Source organism: Procambarus clarkii, chromosome 4 (assembly GCF_040958095.1).
Source record: "Procambarus clarkii isolate CNS0578487 chromosome 4, FALCON_Pclarkii_2.0, whole genome shotgun sequence".
In the NCBI taxonomy this organism is placed as follows: Eukaryota; Metazoa; Arthropoda; class Malacostraca; order Decapoda; family Cambaridae; genus Procambarus; species Procambarus clarkii.
In genome coordinates, this window is record NC_091153.1 from 52,093,433 (window position 1) to 52,111,139 (window position 17,707).

General features: G+C 44.8%; 1 protein-coding gene across 1 annotated transcript in view; it reads left to right on the plus strand.

Moving 5' to 3' along the window:
- The first annotated feature begins 500 nt into the window (after positions 1-500).
- LOC138371636 (uncharacterized) overlaps positions 501-17,707 on the plus strand; it is a 57,766-nt gene continuing 40,559 nt past the window's right edge. The window contains exons 1-2 of the mRNA XM_069336635.1: positions 501-619; positions 10,303-11,156. Of these exons, the coding sequence (XP_069192736.1) occupies positions 501-619; positions 10,303-11,156 (973 nt within the window). The remainder of the gene's footprint in view (positions 620-10,302; positions 11,157-17,707) is intronic.

Below are 17,707 nucleotides of genomic sequence, written 5' to 3' on the forward strand. Positions count from 1 at the left end.
AGGAAGTGTCTGGGAGTCCTGCCCAGCGCTACACACCGGAATGATCCTTCTCCTTTAAGCTGGATGCATTAAACAAGTTCGAAGTGCTTGTGCATTTGGTGTGTTGCGGCCACACGGCGCTGCTCATCACCTCCACGTGTGCTTTAGCAGGTGTGTGGTGAGCTACATACACATGTGGCTGCCAGATACCTGAGCTGTTGAAATGAGACTGAAAAGATAAGCGTCGCGTAGACACGTGAGCTGGATTGTGTGATGACTTCGAGTCCCCATAGACCGTGACGTACGTGGTGTTGAGAGTTGACTTCGAGTCCCTATAGACCGTGACGTACGTGGTGTTGAGAGGTGACTTCGAGTCCCTATAGACCGTGACGTACGTGGTGCTGAGAGGTGACTTCGAGTCCCCATAGACCGTGACGTACGTGGTGTTGAGAGGTGACTTCGAGTCCCCATAGACCATGACGTACGTGGTGTTGAGAAGTGACTTCGAGTCCCCATAGACCATGACGTACGTGGTGCTGAGAGGTGACTTCGAGTCCCCACTGGGCGGGGCGTGCTTGGTGCTGCGGGCAGCTGAAGACATTGGGGGCAGGAGGTCGAGGGCGCGGGCGCGGGACCACAGGTAACAAATGAAGCACTAGCTTCGGCTAGCAGCCATAAAGGCGCGCGGGATGTTTTTTGCGCAGGCTGGAAATTGGAGTAATGTCTTCGTTGTCCTGATACGTGTTGTGTCACGCCAGGTTATGGCCGTCAACCCGACTAGTGTCAAGGTCTTTGTGTGCCTGTGGCTCTACTAACCTATATATGCTTGCAGGGATTGCTGCCGCAGCTCCGGGGCCCCGCCTCTCAATCTCTGCTTCCAATCCTTTTTGCTTCGTCTTATAGCTGCTTTTCATGCATGGAGTTAGATTAAACTATCTTACCTTCCTGCTTATTCCTCATATGAACTACACCTGCACTGAATAAGTGCTTTAGACATACGTTTAAATCATCTGAGTTTCTTGTGGCCGCTCATGCCTACACATTCTGCTCAGGTCTTCACGTTCGGTACATATTCATGTCAAATATTTAGGTTCACCAATACAATACCTCCAAGAATCTTAGGTATCGCAATTATGTCCCCTCTTTCCCTTCTCTCTTTCCCGTAGACCAGTTCAAGCATCAACCTTGCAGATGACCTTATGATGTTATGTAGTTTGATTATGTGGATATTAAGTACGACACAAAAAAGATGTGTTAAATTGCTCACCGAGGACCCACGATATACAAAAGAAATCAGGTCAAAATTGCGAGTCGCTTTGATTTTGTTGTGTCAAAAACTCACCTTACGTGACCCAACCACTTTGACTGGACGGTAGAGCGCCGGTCTCACTTCATGCAGGTCGTCGTTCAATCCCCGATCATCCATAAGTGGTTGGGCACCATTCCCTCCACCCCCCCCCCCCCGTCAAATCCTAAATCCTTATCCTGACCCCTTTCAAGTGCTATAAAGTCTAATGGCTTGACGCTTTCCCCTGATAATAAAAAAATTACCTTAGGGGATTCTTCCGTCAAAATGTGACGTAGTGTTCAAGAGGCCGGGCTGGTTCAGAAGCACACCACCACACGGGGATACACATCCCAGTACTGGTCTAACGTACGTGTTACATTTCCTGAACCACGATTTATCCAGCATTTACGCAACCACTAACGAAAACTTTACATCCTCCCTCGATTATGTCGCGTTAGTTTGTATTTATTAAACAGTTTACGAGCTTGGGAAAGCTGCGAGGTCGTTATCGATCCGAGGTTACTGTTGTTACAGTCACCCCTCGTACTGTTTTCGAGCCAATAAGATAATAGGTCACCAGCATTGCATACGGCGCTGATGTTAGCCTGGTAACATCTGCCTCTTAAACTTGAGGTTATATCTTCTCCCAGATCGTTCTCTTTGGATCAAGCAGGTGCCTTCTCGTCACGTTATGCTCCCTCTCTCTCTAGTCTCCTCATTACGCTGCCAAATCTTGTCACCTTGCATTTAATTTGATTAGCGTCGACCAGCAATTTCTCTGAATATATAACTAGTTTGTTTAGGTTCAGCTGAGTATTACGTAATTCTCAACTGTCTCCTCAGCCAACTTCACCGTAAGTAAACTGTTGAGGTAACAGTAACTAAAATACTTCAGGTCACAGTAACTAAACACTTCAGGTCACAGTAACTAAACACTTCAGGTCACAGTAACTAAACACCTCAGGTCACAGTAACTAAACACTTCAGGTCACAGTAACTAAACACTTCAGGTCACAGTAACTAAACACTTCAGGTCACAGTAACTAAACACTTCAGGTCACAGTAACTAAACACTTCAGGTCACAGTAACTAAACACTTCAGGTCACAGTAACTAAACACTTCAGGTCGCAGTAACTAAACACTTCAGGTCGCAGTAACTAAACACTTCAGGTCACAGTTGTCGGAAAATCCGACACCATATAATAATATCATACAGATAATAGCTGTATTACCAACAAGTTACCCATAGAAAACGTAACTTGTAGTGGAATTACCGTCTAAGAAAACGGGATATCATCACCACATACTATTATAATTGACCAGCTATTCTGCTGGGAATTATTCTTAAATACATTAGTCTTTGGACTTTACCATCATAAAAACATCTTATATAAATTAACTTAATTATCAATATTAAAGTAGAGTAAATGTGACCCTTCTATCACTTTCTGACATCTGGACAAGTAGGCCAGGCGTCAGTGAGTGAGGAAGGAGGGCAGCCATTGTTGTTTATTGAGACCAGAGGCTCACACGGGAGCAAATTCGGCTCCTGTTAAATTTACTTGGACGTAGTGTTATGGAACCCAAAGGTGTACCATTGTCAACACGCTGTCTACAAATTCAAGTTAAGTGTCTATCCGAAACCCGTTTATCATTCATTTATGGCCATTAATGTCAGGATATAGGGTTAGCCGGTTAGAACGCGAAATCGCCTCATACTAAAGGTAATTAAGCCAGGTCTTCAATGTTCCATGTACAGTTTCTCTGATATAGCTTGTCATATATAGGATTCTGGCTTCACAGCTAGCACACTTTTGACAGGTCAAGACGAGGAAGGAAGATTTGTGCACCAGTTACTGGGTGATATGGAAGCTGCCTCAAAGAGGATAATTTGGTGTCTACACCCTAGTTATACCTGGTGGACTAACCTGCTGTACTATAAGATAAGGAACCTCATCAATGTATGTAGCTATTACTGTAGTTTGATTGGCTGCATATATATTAATTTAATAAACCCCCCTAATGTGTAGAGGATCGATTTGTGAGATTATGAGATTATTGCAGAAATACAGTCCACTTATCATTATACAAATTGCTATCGAAGTATATAAATTAACGTAAATATAAATTCATATAAATTAAATAAATATAAATCTCACAGGTCGGTTCCCACAACAGTAACTAAACCCTTCAGGTCACAGTAACTAAACACTTCAGGTCACAGTAACTAAACACTTCAGGTCACAGTAACTAAACACTTCAGGTCACAGTAACTAAACACTTCAGGTAACATTAACCAAACAGCATCTGCAAGAGATGAAATAAAATGCACCATAAACCTGCTAAATGTTCCAGGCACAAACAAAAGTCAGTGTACTTATGATGCACTTATTAGTATGCTTAACTCGATTCATACAGCTCTTGATAAAAATGATTTCCCTGTTGGGTTATTTATGGACCTGCGTAAAGCTTTTGAAACTGTCAACCACCAAAACCTTCTTCTTAAACTACATCATTATGGAGTCAGAGGACACTCCCTGCAATACCTCAAATCCTACCTTACTGACAGGCTGCAGTATGTTTCTGTGAATAATTCAATTTCTCCCATCCTACCCATCAACATTGGTGTTCCTCAGGGCAGCATACTTGGCCCTCTCCTCTTTCTCATCTACATTAATGACCTTCCAAATGCCTCCCAACACCTCAAACCAATTCTATTTGCTGACGACACAACCTTCATTTACTCCAGTCCTGACCCCCTTGCTCTAAATGCCACAGTAAATACTGAGCTAGATAAAGTCCATCTTTGGCTAACTGCCAACAAACTCACCCTTAACATTGACAAAACTTTCTATATTCTGTTTGGAAATAAATCCTCTAATCAAATAAATCTCAAAATAAACAATACCCAAATTTGCAACAAATTAGATGGCAAATTCCTTGGCATTCTCATTGACCACAAACTGAATTTCCAGGGCCACATTCTAAATATATCAAAAAAAGTTTCAAAAACTGTTGACATTCTTTCTAAGATCAGATATTATGTACCCCGCCCTGCCCTGGTGACTCTCTATTACTGCCTTGTCTATCCATATCTCAACTATGGTATTTGTGCTTGGGGTTCTACTACCCAAAATCATTTACGTCCTCTAATTACTCAACACAAAGCTGCTATTAGGACAATATCCAACTCTGGCCCCAGACATCACTCGGTACCCCTACTCAAATCTCTGAATATGTTAGACATTAAGTCACTGCACATTCTCTCATGTGTATTATACATATATAAAACGCTAAACTGTAATGCCAATCCTGACCTCAAAAGCTTCATAGAAGGTTGTAACAGAACCCATGAGCACCACACCAGAAATAAATACAGTTTTGATATTCCTAGAGTACGACTTAATCAAACTAGAAATGCTCTACAAATCAGGGGACCCAGATTGTGGAATGACCTTCCTAACCATGTTAAAGACTGTACCTTTCTCAACCAGTTTAAGATAAAAACGAAGCTATACCTAATAAATTCCCTGTAACCTACCTTACCCCTCTAATGTCATCCAATGTCTGTTTTTTTTTTTTTTTTAAAGAGCGCTGTTTGTCGACAGAATAGTATTTGTGCTGCTTTTTCAGCTATGTTTTCATTCCATGTTTTCATTTTACTCTTTATGCTCAATTAGTATTAAGCTTTAGTCATTTAAGTTTTTTATGCCCGAAACGCTTTGCGTAATAGTGGCTTTAGGCATTGTATGTACTAGCCCTAACTATAAATCCATCACTCTTTGTAAAATCTCTTGTATGTATGTACCTTACCTAAATATACATTTTGATTTTTTTTTTGAGTGTTTGTTTGTATTTTGGCTGTAAAGCTTCCACCATGAAAGGCGAGGACAGGAGAGTTAGGACCTGTACGGTAAGACTTATCCCGCGGTGGAGAACCTGGCCGGTAAGACTTATCCCGCGGTGGAGATCCTCGCCGGATATTGGCTCAGGAAAGTCGGTAGGATGTACTCACCTAGTTGTACTCACCTAGTTGTGTTTGCGGAGGTTGAGCTCTGGCTCTTTGGTCCCGCCTCTCAACCGTCAATCAACAGGTGTACAGATTCCTGAGCCTATTGGGCTCTATCATATCTACACTTGAAACTGTGTATGGAGTCAGCCTCCACCACATCACTTTCTAATGCATTCCATTTGTCAACAACTCTGACACTAAAAAAGTTCTTTCTAATATCTCTGTGGCTCATTTGGGCACTCAGTTTCCACCTGTGTCCCCTTGTGCGTGTGCCCCTCGTGTTAAATAGCCTGTCTTTATCTACCCTATCAATTCCCTTCAGAATCTTGAATGTGGTGATCATGTCCCCCCTAACTCTTCTGTCTTCCAACGAAGTGAGGTTCAATTCCCGTAGTATGTATACTCGTGCGTGCGACCCAGCAACAAACTGAGCTTGAAAAAATGGTGACAGATAGCTAACCAAAGTTGTACTGAGGATAAACCAAACAAAGTGACTCTCACTTCCAAAAGTCGGGGTTCCCATACTACCCGAGAGAAAGCACGGAGCAGGAGAGGGAGTAGGAAGATAGCACATCATCGGGACTCAACACCCAGAGCACAGTATAGGTATTAACACAAGGACCCACACACACTCTTCCACTTCACTAATTGAACTGACGAGGTAGGATTCCCCTGTAAACTGTTCACAAGCTTGTGTGAACCTATCAACATTTTGTAAAGACAATCAGAACTGAGAAGGACTGTAGAATACTTCCTTAGGGCCTGTACTGACCAGGGTAATAGTCTGAAAAATGTCTGCCTGACTCTAGTCCAGGCCTGGTGATGAGGTTAGGAAAGGGAATGACGTAGACACAGTTGCAATAGAATATGAAGACAAATAATCGAATCAGAAAATGAAAATGATGATGACCAGACCACACACTAGAAATTGAAGGGACGACGACGCTTCGGTCCGTCCTGGACCATTCTCAAGTCGATTCTCAAGTCACAATCGACTTGAGAATGGTCCAGGACGGACCGAAACGTCGTCGTCCCTTCAATTTCTAGTGTGTGGTCTGGTCAACATACTTCAGCCACGTTATTGTGACTCATCGCCTGGAAAATGATGATGTGCGTAGACATGCTTTATGCCCGTCACCGGTAGTACACAATGAAAAATTAAAATCAGCAGCGTATGCAAAGCCAGAAAAAAAACCTTGCAATCTTGAGCAACCTTGCTAACGAGGCCATCAGGGAGTTGCACATCTGCATTAGACCATCACCGAATTTATGTAGACCCGGCGTGGCGACTCCATCTTCAAAAACACAAAGAAAATCCCAAGAATGTCAAAAGAATGATACTAAGATGTATCCTTAAACATTTAAATAACCTATATATACCCCACTATGCTGGGAAACAAGGAGGACAAAGACAACATTATCACTGCTTCTTAGATAAGGTTCTTAGATAAGATTCTTAGATAAGTTAACCATGTGGATGCAAATTAGATGTCGAGCTTGAGCAGCAGGAAGAGAAGGAGACGTCACAGGGGGAACTGGACACTCAGATGACTTACAGAGACGCACGATAACACCTCTTCATTGTATGTGGTGGGTTATGGGGAAAAGCGGGATGAATTAGAAGGGGAGGAAGTTGAGATGGTAACTCCGTTTATAGATTTACGAGTTGATATAAGAAGTAAGGGATATGTGAGCCATTGCAGTAGGTGACTGGAGAGACTCAGAAGCGGGGCCAAGGAGATGAAGGTCGCACTGCTAGCACATATAAATGAGTTCAAATAACACACCCACAACTAGGTGAGTACACACACACACACACATACACACACACACACACACATCCACCCCCCCCCCCCACACACACACACCCCTCCACCCACCCATCCACACACACACAAACATACATCCACACACACACACACACACATCCACCAACCCACACACACACACACATCTACCAACCCACACACACACACACACACACACACACACACACACACACACACACACACACACACACACACACAAAGCCATTACCCCAACACATAACTTGCATCAAATCCCCAACTTCAAGAGTGGAACACGAGGCAAAGGGCTGAGCTGTGGCTGGAACCGAGTGAAGAAGGCTGGCAGAGTGGCTTTCACCATCTTCCACCATCCCGTGGTCAAAGCTTACTCCAACACCCCACTCATCCGAGGTCAAAGCCTTTAATCACAAACCCACTTACGCGAAGACTGTTGTCGAGATACTCAAATTCATGGGTTCAGACATTTACCAACTCACATTTTCTAGTGGCCAAAGCCATCAGTAACACTACAATCCTGACCTTGACCTAGATTCATACGAGGTCAAGGCTTTGAATGAGACACACCAACCTATAGCCATGGCATACGATAGCACCTCCTCTGAAGAGAGAGACTCAAAAATATCTCAAGAGACTCAAAAATATCTCAAGAAACTAAAAAATATATCTCCTCACGAGATATATTTTCATGCACAATAGGGATTTGAGACACTTTTTTAAGTCAAGTGATGCACTTTTTTACGAGTGCCTCCAGGTTGAGGCAACAAATTCTTCCTTGTGAAGCAACCCTCTGTTTAATTCCAATCAAAGTCAGAACAATGAGTAATAGATTCATATCAAGAAACATTTAGAGTAAGTCAAACGAGAAAGGTAAACACAGGCCTTGAAACAGGGCATCAGAGTTGTGAAACAAGTTCCCATATACACAGTAACCATCCCACTGGACATTATCACCACTTGAAGACGTCTGTAAGTGGCTGGTTATAGAGAGCAAGGATGGACATCCAAGGCACATCATAGACATCATCTCCAATCACAATTATGCTCCCCAAGGGTCACTAATTGGTAGGTTCCATTGTTCACATACCTACAAGCTCAGGCATTGACATAAGACTTAGATATTGGTAAGTTTAAAAGCCTGCTTAACGGAACACTTGATAATATCCAAATTCCACCTGAAGCGACTGAGTGCACTAATCTTCAGTATAATTTACATCAGAATACTCCCATGATTTTTGTTTACATCTGTCATGTCAGTGATTGTTAGGGTGGCTAGTTAGGGCGGCTAGTTAGGGCGGCTAGTTAGGGCGGCTAGTTAGGGCAGGGAAAGAGAGACAAATAGACACAGAGGCAGGCCTAACTCCAGGGCTTAATATCAACAAGCCATAAAGATAATAAAGAAATATAATATTGCGAAATCATTGGCCATTGGTAACATTTCATTGGAAAAAAGTGTTATCATTTTGGGGTGGAATTAGAAAAAAATAAAAGTTCCTGTAAAAGGATAACGAACGCCACCGATGATATCTTTGGGCCCCGTAATATGTGTCATGTTTTTAAAGGGAAATATTCAACATTGCACAACAGTGCGAGATATTGCGCAGATGATATCTGATACTGATCTAACAACAGCTGTATATGACACCTGCGTACACCCTGGTACCCTAATGTTAAAACACCTATGCACTCTTAACACCTATAATGGTTGAGAAAGCCTTAAGAAAGCTATAAAAAATGGCATAATAAAAGGTCCTTAAATATGGAAAGCTGAAACTGTATGTCTTAAAGGACTCTCTCTCTCTCAGGGTACCAGACACCTCTGTACCTGTACCCATACCCAAGGCCAGTACCAGCTTCTATGCCCTACTCTGATAACTCTAGAGCTATGAGACCATAAACACACTATTAAAGAAAGTATTGGATTAAATACTGATTTACTTTCTAACTGGCCAACTACACACTTCTGAATTTCAATTTGCAAATAATAACTCGTTTTTCAACAACGCTCTGAAGCTTCGTGGTGGCGGAAATTATGTATGTATGTGTGTATATATATATATATATATATATATATATATATATATATATATATATATATATATATATATATATATATATATATATATATATGTATATATATATATATATATATATATATATATATATATATATATATATATATATATATATATATATATATATATATATATATATATGTCGTACCTAGTAGCCAGAACGCACTTCTCAGCCTACTATGCAAGGCCTGATTTGCCTAATAAGCCAAGTTTTCATGAATTAATTGTTTTTCGACTACCTAACCTACCTAACCTAACCTAACCCAACTTTTTCGGCTACCTAACCTAACCTAACCTATAAAGATAGGTTAGGTTAGGTTAGGTAGGGTTGGTTAGGTTCGGTCATATATCTACGTTAATTTTAACTCCAATAAAAAAAAATGACCTCATACATAATGAAATGGGTAGCTTTATCATTTCATAAGAAAAAAATTAGAGAAAATATATTAATTCAGGAAAACTTGGCTTATTAGGCAAATCGGGCCTTGCATAGTAGGCTGAGAAGTGCGTTCTGGCTACTAGGTACGACATATATATATGCAATTGACGATCACAAAACACTGATCATTTTATGCGGAAAATCCACAGAGAAATATGAAATGAGGTGAACGTTTCAGCTTGTTAAAGACTTTGTCAACACCAGACTGACTCAAAGTCAGTCTGGTGTTGACAAAGGCTTTAACAAGCCGAAACGTTCACCTCATTTCATATTTCTCTGTGGATTTTCCGCATATATATATATATATATATATATATATATATATATATATATATATATATATATATATATATATATATATATATATATATATATATATATATATATATATATATATATATATAAAAATATATATATATATATATATATATATATATATATATATATATATATATATATATATATATATATATATATATAAATAAATAACGCGAGAGCATGTATTTGCATATGTATTTTCGATCTTAATTGGCCAATCAGATTACCATGAAGGCGTTCATAAATATATTTAAAGGGGAAGCTATCATTTTCCGTAGTCAGGAAGGGAGTAAGTTAATTACTGAGCGTCACCCAATTCTCATTAACATGCAAATACACAACCACTTCCTCTGCAGCAGGCGGACATCTTATAATTGGTGGTAAGTGAAGTGCCTAGCGATCAAGAGGAAGTAGGCTCCAATCAAGAGGGTTGGAAGGGTAGAGTCATCAAGTGGAAACGAGAGGAGGTTCCAATCATCAAGAGGGAACGAGACGAGGTTCCAATCATCAAGAGGGAACGAGAGGAGGTTCCAATCATCAAGAGGGAACGAGAGGAGGTTCCAATCATCAAGAGGGAACGAGAGGAGGTTCCAATCATCAAGAGGGAACGAGAGGAGGTTCCAATCATCAAGAGGGAACGAGAGGAGGTTCCAATCATCAAGAGGGAACGAGAGGAGGTTCCAATCATCAAGAGGGAACGAGAGGAGGTTCCAATCATCAAGAGGGAACGAGAGGAGGTTCCAATCATCAAGAGGGAACGAGAGGAGGTTCTAGTCATCAAGAGGGAACGAGAGGAGGTTCCAATCATCAAGAGGGAACGAGAGGAGGTTCCAATCATCAAGAGGGAACGAGAGGAGGTTCCAATCATCAAGAGGGAACGAGAGGAGGTTCCAATCATCAAGAGGGAACGAGAGGAGGTTCCAGTCATGAAGAGGGAACGAGAAAAGGTTCCAATCATCAAGAGGGAACGAGAGGAGGTTCCAATCATCAAGAGGGAACGAGAGGAGGTTCCAATCATCAAGAGGGAACGAGAGGAGGTTCCAATCATCAAGAGGGAACGAGAGGAGGTTCCAGTCATGAAGAGGGAACGAGAGGAGGTTCCAATCATCAAGAGGGAACGAGAGGAGGTTCCAATCATCAAGAGGGAACGAGAGGAGGTTCCAATCATCAAGAGGGAACGAGAGGAGGTTCCAGTCATGAAGAGGGAACGAGAGGAGGTTGCAGTCATCAAGAGGGAGGGTCGGGGGGGGGGGGCAGCCTGAAGGGGGAAGGCTTGATATTAGAGCCACTAAATAAAATATATAAACGTGAACAAAAGGAAGTAAAGAAAACAACTCTCCGGGGAGGAGATTGTTGGGGTGAAGGGTGGCCTGGGGGGTGGACCTGGGGAGCCTGGGGTGAAGGGTGGCCTGGGGGTGGACCTGGGGAGCCTGGGGTGAAGGGTGGCCTGGGGGGTGGACCTGGGGAGCCTGGGGTGAAGGGTGGCCTGGGGGGTGGGCCTGGGGAGCCTGGGTTGAAGGGTGGCCTGGGGTGGGCCTGGGGAGCCTGGGGTGAAGGGTGGCCTGGGGGTGGACCTGGGGAGCCTGGGGTGAAGGGTGGCCTGGGGGGTGGGCCTGGGGAGCCTGGGGTGAAGGGTGGCCTGGGGGTGGGCCTGGGGAGCCTGGGGTGAAGGGTGGCCTGGGGGTGGGCCTGGGGAGCCTGGGGTGAAGGGTGGCCTGGGGGGTGGACCTGGGGAGCCTGGGGTGAAGGGTGGCCTGGGGGTGGACCTGGGGAGCCTGGGGTGAAGGGTGGCCTGGGGGTGGGCCTGGGGAGCCTGGGGTGAAGGGTGGCCTGGGGGGTGGACCTGGGGAGCCTGGGGTGAAGGGTGGCCTGGGGGGTGGGCCTGGGGAGCCTGGGGTGAAGGGTGGCCTGGGGGTAGGCCTGGGGAGCCTGGGGTGAAGGGTGGCCTGGGGGGTGGACCTGGGGAGCCTGGGGTGAAGGGTGGCCTGGGGGTGGACCTGGGGAGCCTGGGGTGAAGGGTGGCCTGGGGGTGGGCCTGGGGAGCCTGGGGTGAAGGGTAGCCTGGGGGGTGGACCTGGGGATCCTGGGGTGAAGGGTGGCCTGGGGGTGGACCTGGGGAGCCTGGGGTGAAGGGTGGCCTGGGGGTGGGCCTGGGGAGCCTGGGGTGAAGGGTGGCCTGGGGGGTGGACCTGGGGAGCCTGGGGTGAAGGGTGGCCTGGGGGTGGACCTGGGGAGCCTGGGGTGAAGGGTGGCCTGGGGGTGGACCTGGGGAGCCTGGGGTGAAGGGTGGCCTGGGGGTGGGCCTGGGGAGCCTGGGGTGAAGGGTGGCCTGGGGGTGGGCCTGGGGAGCCTGGGGTGAAGGGTGGCCTGGGGGGTGGACCTGGGGAGCCTGGGGTGAAGGGTGGCCTGGGGGTGGGCCTGGGGAGCCTGGGGTGAAGGGTGGCCTGGGGGGTGGACCTGGGGAGCCTGGGGTGAAGGGTGGCCTGGGGGTGGACCTGGGGAGCCTGGGGTGAAGGGTGGCCTGGGGGTGGGCCTGGGGAGCCTGGGGTGAAGGGTGGCCTGGGGGGGTGGACCTGGGGAGCCTGGGGTGACCCTAAAGACCGGGGATCAATCCCCGGCGGAAACAAATGGGCAGAGCTACTTTCACCCTGCTGCCCCTGTTACCTAGCAATAAATAGGTACCTGGGAGTTAGACAGCTGCTACGGGCTGTTTCCTGGTGGTAAGAGTGGAGAAAAAAAATAATTAGTTGTTTGTAACAGTTGATAGATTGATAGTTGAGCGGCGAGCCGAAAGAGCAGAGTTCAACCCCCGGAAGCACAACTAGGTGAATACATACATACATACATACACACACACGCACACACACACACACACACACACACACACACACACACACACACACACACACACACACACACACACACACACACACACACACACACACACACACACACACTCACACACACACACACACACACACACACACACACACACACACACAAACACACACACACACACACACACACACACACACACACACACACACACACACACACACACACACACACACACACACACACACACACACATTCTACCTCTCAAGGGGAAGGAACTCTGTATCCTACATCATAGAGAACTACATCACAGGGCTCTAAGTCATAGAGAACTACGTCTCAGTGCTCTACGTCACAGGGCTCTACATCATAGGGTACTACGTCATAGGGCTCTAAGTCATTGAGAACTAAGTCACAGGGCTCTACATCATAGAGTACTACGTCATATGGCTCTACACCATAGGGTATTACGTCACAGGACTCTACATCATAGAGAACTACGTCACAGAGCTCTTCGTTGTTAAATATGTTTAATACCTGTTCAAACACCAGGTAGTCACACCTGCCGAGATCACCAATCAACGTCCAAAACGCTCCCTACACTTTAACCATAAATTAACCCCCTCAAAATGTCATTACAAACGTTCCATAATCACCCTTAAATCAGATATAGGACTAACTACCGTCAGCCGGGCAGGTAACGAAGTGGTTAACTCGCCTGGAATAGTTTTAGGGGAAAATATATTTGATGTTTGGGATGTGTTGTTGTGGGAGTTTGGGATCATATTGTGAAAAAAAACAGGAAAATATAAACAAAAACACGTAAAAAGTCTAAAAGAAAGTCCAACACTCATATAAAAGTCGTAAAGAAAGTCCCACACTCATGTAGATGTCTAAAAGAAAGTCCCACACTCATATGAAAGTCTAAAAGAAAGACGCACACTCATATAGATGTCTAAAAGAAAGTCTCACACTTAAATAAAATTACAAAAGAAAGTTCCACACTCATATATAAGTCTGAACACTCACACGGTCATTTCGTGATACCGAGTATGGCGTTAATAATACTAAATTATTATTATATTTCTTCTATGTAGGGTATATCGCAACAAAATACTGAAGGAGTATGCATGATGGGATCGAACCTGTGTATTCGGATTCCTCAGGCATACTTACAACCGACTGGACTATTATATGGTATTCTTTGATTCAGATGCTTTGTTGATTTATGCAGGTGGGTTTAGAAGCAGACTTCCTATAGCTCGTGATAAGCCTTACTCTTCCACTTTTCCCCTAGATCATAACCCGCTAATCGGTTAAGAACCAGGTACTGAGTTACTGCTGGGTGAAAAGAGGCAAACAGTTAAGGATTGGCGGCTAGCCAATTCTTCCCGACCAGGATACGAAACCTAGACCACATCGCTCGTGAAGCGTGGGACGAATGTGTCTCCACTTCGCCATCAGTGATTGGTGGTAGTGCGTGTGCCAGAGAAATTCATGGATGCGGGTTCGAACCCTAGGGAATATTACTCCAAGATCACATCATTAATTAGAAGCAAAGTAGCAATTCTCGCAAGGAAACCACTTCCCCCTTGACTGGCGCGCAGAGCTGGATATAAATAGTAGCGCAACGGACCTCTGGGCACAGTTACAGCCCTGCTCCTGTGCCTGGTAAGTCCACTACGGGCTCACCATAGCCGGTGCTACTTGGAACCTTTTGTTCCGAGTTGCTGAATCTTAAACAACAACAACGGAGCTCTGAGTCAGGGGGAGACAAAGCCTGGAGAATGGTTCCTTGGGGCAGGCAGGCTGTACTTTAGCACGCTGGGCGGTCGTCTCCCGTGTCCCTGAAGACGCTCTCCAGTCTTCCCTTACTGGGTAAACGCACGCCACCCCACCATCTCCTCCCCTCTTGCCCTGCTCCCACTCTTATCACCTGTGTACCTCTTCTTTCATACGTCACTTCTTTCGTCTACACCCGGTGTTTACACTCGGTGTCTACACCTCTTTTTTGGTGATATATATATATATATATATATATATATATATATATATATATATATATATATATATATATATATATATATATATATGCAAACAAGCCTGAATGGTCCCCAGGACTATATACAACTGAAAACTCACACCCCAGAAGTGACTCGAACCCATACTCCCAAAACTGGTATGTACAGGGACGCCTTAATCCGCTTGACCATCACGACCGGACATAAGGAAGTGATAGCCGAGGCTATATGAACCACTTCCCCGCCGGCACTCGGATGGTAATCTTGGGCATAGCATTTTATCAAATCACCTCATTCTTTGGGGCACACGTGAGGAACACAAATGCAAACAAGCCTGAATGGTCCCCAGGACTATATACAACTGAAAACTCACACCCCAGAAGTGACTCGAACCCATACTCCCACAACTGGTATGTACAGGGACGCCTTAATCCGCTTGACCATCACGACCGGACATAAGGAAGTGATAGCCGAGGCTATATGAACCACTTCCCCGCCGGCACTCGGATGGTAATCTTGGGCATAGCATTTTATCAAATCACCTCATTCTTTGGGGCACACGTGAGGAACACAAATGCAAACAAGCCTGAATGGTCCCCAGGACTATATACAACTGAAAATTCACACCCCAGAAGTGACTCGAACCCATACTCCCACAACTGGTATGTACAGGGACGCCTTAATCCGCTTGACCATCACGACCGGACATAAGGAAGTGATAGCCGAGGCTATATGAACCACTTCCCCGCCGGCACTCGGATGGTAATCTTGGGCATAGCATTTTATCAAATCACCTCATTCTTTGGGGCACACGTGAGGAACACAAATGCAAACAAGCCTGAATGGTCCCCAGGACTATATACAACTGAAAACTCACACCCCAGAAGTGACTCGAACCCATACTCCCACAACTGGTATGTACAGGGACGCCTTAATCCGCTTGACCATCACGACCGGACATAAGGAAGTGATAGCCGAGGCTATATGAACCACTTCCCCGCCGGCACTCGGATGGTAATCTTGGGCATAGCATTTTATCAAATCACCTCATTCTTTGGGGCACACGTGAGGAACACAAATGCAAACAAGCCTGAATGGTCCCCAGGACTATATACAACTGAAAACTCACACCCCAGAAGTGACTCGAACCCATACTCCCACAACTGGTATGTACAGGGACGCCTTAATCCGCTTGACCATCACGACCGGACATAAGGAAGTGATAGCCGAGGCTATATGAACCACTTCCCCGCCGGCACTCGGATGGTAATCTTGGGCATAGGTAGGGGTGGTTAGGTTCGGTCATATATCTACGTTAATTTTAACTCCAATAAAAAAAATTTCACCACATACATAATGAAATGGGTAGCTTTATCATTTCATGAGAAAAAAATTAGAGAAAAAATATATTAAATCAGGAAAACTTGGCTAATTAGGCAAATCGGGCCTTGCATAGTAGGCTGTAAAGTGCATTCTGGCTACTAGGTACGACACATATATATATATATGTCGTACCTAGTAGCCAGAACGCACTTTTCAGCTTACTATGCAAGGCCCGATTTGCCTAATAAGCCAAGTTTTCATGAAATAATTGTTTTTCGACTACCTAACCTACCTAACCTAACCTAACCTAACTTTTTCAGCCACCTAACCTAACCTAACCTATTAAGATAGGTTAGGTTAGGTTAGGTAGGGTTGGTTAGGTTCGGTCATATATCTACGTTAATTTTAACTCCAATGAAAAAAATTTACCGCATACATATTGAAATTGGTAGCTTTATCATTTCATTAGAAAAAAAATTGAGAAAATATATTAATTCAGGAAAATTTGGCTTATTAGGCAAATCGGGTCTTGCATAGTAGACCAAGTACGACGTTCTCGCTACTAGGTACGACATATATATATATATATATATATATATATATATATATATATATATATACAAACATATGTATATATATATATATACAAACAGTCCAAATGGGATAGCCCCATAGTGGAGAACATCGCCACATCATTGCTGGAGGCAGCTTCCAGGAAGGACAAAGCGCGTCTTCTAGCTGTGCAAGCTCCCCATGCCGGGGACTTCCTGTTGGCAGTCCCTAATTCCGCCTTGGGCACCCGCCTGGACCATCGGACCCTAAGTATTGGTGTTGCTCTGCGCCTTGCCGCCTCTATCTCCACCGAGCACCGGTGTATTTGCGGCCATGCACGGGCAGACCAATACGGCAGCCATGGTCTCATCTGTCGTAAGACACAGGGAAAGATTGCCAGACATGAAGCAGTCAATGACATCATCAAGAGATGTTTGGCTTCAGCTGGGTGCCCAGCACAAAGGAAACCTCAGTTGTGCAGGCCTGACAACAGCCAAAAACGCCCAGATGGAGTCACTCTGCAGCCGTGGAGGGAAGGTAAACAGGTCGTGTGGGACTACACGTGTGCATCCACATTGGCTGATACCTATCTACCGTACAGCGCAGCTGAGGGAGGCGGGGCGGCCACCTTCAGGGAGACCCAGAAAACTAACAAGTACAGGGACCTAGAACGTTGTTACAGGTTCGTGCCAATAGGCTCTGAGACTCTGGGCGCCTGGGGTAAATGTGCACTTAAGTTCCTGAAAAAGCTGGGCGAGGAACTCATTGGGAAGACTAGAGACCCAAGAGCGGCCAGTTTTATGTTCCAGCGCCTCAGTGTCGCTGTTCAGAGGGGAAATGCGTGCTGTATCTTGGGTACGCACCCGACCCCCGAGGAACTGGACGAGGTCTTCGAACACTGATTGTTATATTGTTATATAAGTGTGTGTTTTCTGTAAACTGTAACATTGCAATAAAATAAAAAAAAAAAAAATAATAGGGGTGGTAGGAGAGGAAAAGATTAAAGTATTCAGTGAGAATCCACAAGGTCTTCTCTGAACACTATTTATTTTCTTCTTC